General features: G+C 55.0%; 1 protein-coding gene and 1 pseudogene across 1 annotated transcript in view; one reads left to right on the top strand and one right to left on the bottom strand.

The window, feature by feature from the left end:
* The window catches only part of LOC110391404 (leukocyte immunoglobulin-like receptor subfamily B member 3), a gene marked incomplete in the record, with an annotated part of 2,456 nt that extends 1,305 nt beyond the window's left edge, over positions 1 to 1,151 (bottom strand). The window contains 3 exon segments of the mRNA XM_021383256.1: positions 5 to 142; positions 249 to 590; positions 687 to 1,151. Coding sequence (XP_021238931.1) covers positions 5 to 142; positions 249 to 590; positions 687 to 834 — 628 coding nt within the window.
* A 2,665-nt stretch (positions 1,152 to 3,816) lies between these two features.
* On the top strand, positions 3,817 to 5,114 carry LOC110391403 (annotated as a pseudogene).
* Positions 5,115 to 6,556: the final 1,442 nt, after the last annotated feature.

Below are 6,556 nucleotides of genomic sequence, written 5' to 3'. Positions count from 1 at the left end.
TAACCTTGAGGATTTCCATCTCTCCATATCCATCGTCTGTGGGCAGCAACGAGGAAGAAGAGGACGAGGATAAAGATGATGGCAGCAATGCAACCTCCCACCACAGCCACCACCAGGTTCCAACGGGGCCCTGCTAGGGCACCTGTGGGGTCTGGGTGTCCACATCTCCAGGCACCACATCCATGGAGATGGACACTGCCACCCATGGGTGACACTGGGGGAAGCCAAATGGGGAGGATCGGACCTACCTGGGGGTGTAGGTGTGGGTGTCACCTTCAGCACCACGCTGTTGCCAAGGGGTGAGGATACAAAGGGGTAGTTCTTGGAGCGGTAAGAGCACCTATAGGTGCCAGCATCTTCCAGGGTCACCCCAAAGAGGGTGAAGGTGGCCACACTCCCACCATCAGGGTCCTGGTGCTGGATAGGGGCTGAGGACCCATCCTTGTGCAGGAGGAGGGAGGACCCATCATTCTTGCCCCTGCACAGGATGGTGACATTGGTCCTTGTCTCCACACAGAATGTTACATTGGTCCCCATTTCCACACATCTGTCCAGGCACAGGGAAATGCTGGGTGCGGCTAAGTGGTAATCTGTGCGCCGAGAGCGATAGGGTTCGGGGTAGGAGTAGGGTTAGACATGGCCCTTTGGGCATAGACAGGGGCCACCACTGTACCCAACACTCTCACCTGTCACCACCAGCTCCACGGGATCACTCTTTTCCCATGTCTCCCAAGGCTCTGACATCCAGTAATAGCACCGGTATGTCCCTGTGTGTTCCCGCGTTGTGCTAATAAAAGAGAACTCAGCCGTATTCTGCACTTGGTACTTGTACATGCAGGATAGGAATCGTTCTTCCTGGCAGAGTCGGATCGAGGCAGCTGGACGGGGCACGTGGCACCGCAGGGTGACAGTGTCCCCCACAGCCACCCCCTGGCTGGGGTGCAGTGACAAGGAGGGTCGGAGCACTAGGACAGGGGACAGCAGTCAGCCTTGTCCCTGCACACCCTCCTGGACCCCTCTGATGGACCCCTCCCCACACTCCCCTCCCTCTGTCCACATTCTCCCCCTGTCCCCGTACTCACAGTGCTGTGCCCTGTTTGCTGCCACCAGACACCATCCTGCAAGGGACAAAGTCAGAGTCCCACACAGGGCCACCAACCCCCATGGCACCACGTCCCCATTGTCACTCACCCAGGATGAGGGCCAGCGCCATTGTTGCCATGAGGCAGGAGCAGCTTGGGGACAGTGAGACTGCAGTGGGGACAGGGAGTGGCTGGAGAGCTGCTGCCAGTTCCCCTTTGGGGATAAGATGCTGTGATGTCATGTCCTGATGTGGCAAGTGTGGTGCCCATAGGGGTGGTGGCACTGTGGGGAACCCAGTGGTGTGGGACAAATGCAGTGGTGCATATGGCCCCTGTTGGGGTGCCCCATACTGGCTGTCACCTCCCAGCTCTCACACACTTTCCCCAAAGGGCTGTCAGTGCATGGCCTTGCACGCTGTCCCCCATGGGATGCCCAGTGCAGGACACATGGCTCCCATGGGGTGTCCCACGTGGCTGAGCCACCGTTCACACATCCCCCTGACCTCAGGGAACACCCAAACATTTCAAAGAGCCTCCCGACCCCAGGGGCTCTCTCTGAGTCCCATTGACATCCCTTGCATGGACTCCTAGTCTCCAACCCTAAGAGTGACCACATCTCCCCATGTGAGAGTTAGATTCTGCTTTTGCAGCAGAAACTTCCAAGACCAAGGCACAGGTTCTTCCTCCACTTAAAGCTTTCTGACAAGACGGCTGCACAGATTGTTTGTCACCAGAAAGTTGCTGAGCAGCAGAATAGAGCAGAGATCAGGACGCGCTGAGCAGCGAGAGATATTAATCCAGAGGGCTTGTACAATACACACCATGATGAAACATGAACACCATGAGCTCTTGCAAGGGAATACACAAGAGAAAGACTGCTCAATAAATGGAAGTGTATAACTAAATTGATGCTTGCTCGCACAGCATAAGAGGTGTCCTAAATCAGGAATGGAGTTTTAGCGACCTTTAGATATTTTCTGATGTGGATTTCTTCTTCAGCATGGCTTTTCTTGGTATGAAGGGAAGGAAAAATACAGAGCAGGGTAAGGAAAGCTTGGCACAAGATGCAAGAGATGGAACAGCTTCCAGAAATATTGCCCTCCTGTATCCATAGAAACATACACAATAATCCTCAAAACAACAAGTTGGAGATAGATCTCACATGGAAAAAGAAAGTAGAAATTGCATGGCGTACTAGGTGGGCCAAGTGTTGGGGGTCATAGAGTCCAGTTCAACATAGGTCAGAGCATCATTGTCACCGGGTTACCTGCAGGAACCACCAAAACATTTATTTGACATCAGCAGTGGGCAGAACTTCATGGCCTTGCTCCTGAATGGTGGCAATGAATTCAGCCACGTTTGGTCCAGCTGCAGCCCAAGGACCTGTGCCTGTGTTTAATTGTTGGTAATTGGCTGTCAGCCTCCATTTGCTGGGTGGTTTTGAGCGCATCACACATCAGTGTGAGTGAGTGGGGACTGTAATTCCCTCTTCCTTACGGTCAACCATGCCTGTCGTAATGCCCCTCCTTTGCTCCCCAAGGTCAGGGGTAAGGTTTCTGCTTACAGTGTGTGAGGGAGTAATTCTGGGGCTGGGTGGAACAGCCGCAGTGCTGTAGGGAGGGATCCAAATTCCCATTCCCTCCTGCCAGGGTGGGTCCAAGAACGGCCTTGTAACAAATCTGATCCTGGGATGTCAGTGGGGAGAGGGCCCAGGATCATTGTGAGCTCTGGCACTGCCACAACTCCTGACAGCCAACACTGTGCTGTAGCCGTGAGCTCCACTCAGGAGATACGGAACACTCCATCACCCAGATTTCCTTTTGGTCAGGACATATCCGGACAATGACAGCCACATCTTCCCTAAGGGCCATAAATCCTCCCATGTTCACACATGCAAAACCACAGGACAGCATGTGCTGTGCTCTCACGATATCATCTCTCTTGAATCAAAACCACTTCCTTCAGGTAGCTGGGATGCAGCTCCACGTAGGTGAGGAGGAAGATGCACTCAGATAGTGTCAGGCTTCTCTCAGCTCTCCACGGAGCCTGCTGTTCTCCAGGCTGCACAGCCCCAGCTCACTCCTCCTGTCCTCGCAGCGAGGTGTTCCATCCCTGGCAGCATTTCTATGGCCCTCCTCTGGGTGTGCATGTTCAACATCATGCGTGTGCACGGGTAGGGGCACAAAATATTGCACACGTGTCCTTAGCATATTCTCCCTGTGTCAGAAATATCTCGGTGCCTTTGCTGCACATTGTGTTCTTAGCGTGTGATCCGTGTCTGTGTGGGTGTCCCTGTGTCCCCACAGGTCCCTGCTGCTGTCCGCAGTGGGGATGGCAGAGGATAGAACAGTGGAGACAGAGTGTGGTGGCAGCTGCCTGGATGTGTTGGGGACCACAGGTGACATCCCATGGGAGACAGCCCACTGGAAGCAGGTGTCCTGCGTGTGACATTGCATGGTGGACATGGTATAAGGCCACGTGATGGCAGCACTTTGGGGACAGCGTGTGACTTGTGAGGGGTGACAGCGTGGGGCACCTCAATGGTTTCCTTGTGTGCTGCAGTGTGAGTGCTATATCATAGGACATGCCACAATGCCACCACCCCTTGGGAACCACAAAAGCCACATGAGGACGTGACATCATGGCATCCTGTCCCCAGGGGGAAAAGAAAGTCGATCTCCTGACACTCCCTGTCCCCACTGCAGTCTCGCTGTCCACAAGCCACTCCTGTCTCATGGCACCAATGGCGCTGGTCCTCATCCTGGGTGAGTGACAATGGAGACATGGTGCCACAGGGCTTGGTGGCCCTGAGTGGTATCAGGACCATGTTCCTTGCAGGTTGGTGTCTGGTGGCAGCAAAAAGGGCACAGCACTGTGAGTATGGGGACAGGGGGAGAACGGGGGCAGAGGGAGGGGAGTGTGGGGAGAGGGCCATCAGAGGGGTCCAGGAGGGTGTGCAGGGACAAGGCTGACTGGTGTCCCCTGTCCTCATGCCCCGACCCTCCCTGTGGCTGCACCCCAGCCAGGGGGTGTCCCTGGGGGACACTGTCATCCTGCGGTGCCACCTGCCCCGGCCAGCTGCCGTGGTCTGGCTATACCAGGATGGACATGTGAAAACAAGAAAAACATGGACAAAGAGCAGTCCATGGTTGAGTTCTCCTTGGGTAGAGTAAATGCAGAAGATGCAGAGAAATACTGGTGCCAGTACCAGGCTTTGGAGCCACCAGGGATATCAGAGAAGAGTGACCCTGTGGAGCTGGTGGTGACAGGTGAGGGCCCTGGGGACAATGGGTGTCCCTGTGCTGTCCCCACAGGGCCATGTCCCACTGCTGTCTCCTCTCTGCACTCAGATCACAGGTATCCCCCACCCGGGATTTCCCTGAGCCCTGACGAACACGTGGAGATGGGGACCAATGTCACCATCTGCTGCTGGAAGAAGGACTATGTGGCCGCCTTCCTCCTGCACAAGGACGGGCACCCCGCCCCTATCCAGCACCAAAACCCCAGTGGTGGGGGCACAGCCACCTTCACCCTCTATGGGGTGACCCCAGCCGACTCTGGCACCTATAGGTGCTCCTACCGCATCAGAGGTTGCTGCTTTCTGTCCTCACCCCTGGGGAAAAGAGTGACACTGAAGTTGACACCCGGACCTACACACCCAGGTTGGTGACAGCCACCATTTGTTTGTCCCCACTGTCACTCATGGGTGTCAGTGTCACCATGTCCCATCCCCATGGAAGTGGTGGCTGAGAATGGGGGCACGCAAACACCGAGACCCCACAGGTGGCATGGGGCAGATGCACAGGAACCTGTGGGCAACAGTGGTGGGGGGCTGTGCTGCCATCCTCATGTTCATCCTCGTCCTCATCATCTTCTTCCTCCTCGCTGCCCGCAGACACTGGATGGGGACAGATGAGAGCCATGGTGGGGAACAGGTTACATTATTTCCATCCCCTCTAGATCTCCCCTATTGTCTTCTGCCTCCCCTTCCATCCCCTATAGATACCCCAAGTGTCTTTCAGTGACCCCCTAACACCCACATTTATCCCCTCCAATTGTTGATATAGATGCCTCCCCCAGAAGTCCCGAGGTTGTGCAGCTCCAGGTCAGTGTCTGTGTCAGCCAACCCCAAATCCCAATCTGCCCCTTGGGTCCCCAAGCCCAACTCAGGAACCACAATTCTTGCCCATGGGGAGTCCACAAGACACCCAGACCCATATGGCTTACTGCAACTTCATCTGCACCCCCAAATCCAGCCCACTGGGGACACCCAATCTGCACCATGGGGGCTCCCCGCGCCCCACATTTAAGTCCCGGACACCCTGGTGCCCACCAAGCCCTAAACAGCCCACAGAGCCCATGGCCACCCTCACACTGAGTAACAGGACCACAACACCTCCCATGGTCTCCAGTGCCTGACCCCTAGGGACCCCATATCTCATCCCCAAACCCACCCTCTTGGACACTCCCCCTGCAGACGTACACCATGGCTGTTCCCCACCAAGCACATTGGGGGTCCCCATGGTGGCATTCCACTGTTCCCCTCTGTCCCCAGGTGCCCCCCAGTGACACTGAGAGTCTGACCTATGTCGAGCTGCAAGCTGAGCCCTCCAGCACTCGGCCCCCTGCTCCCCCTGCTTCCCCTCAGCCCCGTGTTATCTACGCTCAAGTGCGCACTGGCAGACCCCTCTGATGCCCCTACCTGTGGGCGCACAAACCTGTGTATGTGGTGTGCACACATGTACTTACAGATTGCACAGTGCTGATGTGTTGTGTGCTCACAATCACATGTTCACTTCATGAATATTCACTGCGTGTGTTCACGTGTCTTACCACAGTCTACGACGTCACATATGCACAGTAGATTCACACACACATACTACATGCTTAGCTCTATGGCTCCATATATGCATGTGTGATGCCATACATGCACACTGGTTCATGCATGCAATAATACACACCTGTGTCCTTACCACGTGCCTCATCTCTGCACCACATCATCTGCTGCCCATGGCACATCTCCAGCTCCACAACCCAAACCAGCACCCATCCCACAATGCTCTGGGGACAGGATTCCCGCTCCTGGAAGGATTTATCCTGGAAGGAGGAGAATTCCCATCCTGAAGGGTTTATCCTGCTTCTTGAGGGAGGATTCCTCTTTCTGGAAGGCTTTACCCTTCCTTTGCCTCTGGAGAGTTGGATTCCATTTCCTGGGGACAATTCCCACTTCTGCAGGGATTAACCTTATCTTTGTGGGAAGACCTACCATTTCCAAAGAGTTGACCATTGTTTCTGTCAACGGTTTACGGGCGTTAGGCCTGATTCCGTGACAAAGGGGACGGGGGACCCAAGGGCCCACGTCCCGGGAAAAGGGGAAAGGGGAAAAGGGTAGGGAGATGGCCCTGAGAGCAAAGAACAGCGGTAACAATCTGAGGAGAAACAAACTAATTTACTAAATAAAATATCGGAATGCA

The sequence above is a fragment of the Numida meleagris genome, unplaced genomic scaffold (genome assembly GCF_002078875.1).
Source record: "Numida meleagris isolate 19003 breed g44 Domestic line unplaced genomic scaffold, NumMel1.0 unplaced_Scaffold360, whole genome shotgun sequence".
Lineage (NCBI taxonomy): Eukaryota > Metazoa > Chordata > Aves > Galliformes > Numididae > Numida > Numida meleagris.
This window is presented reverse-complemented; position numbering and strand designations above follow the sequence as displayed.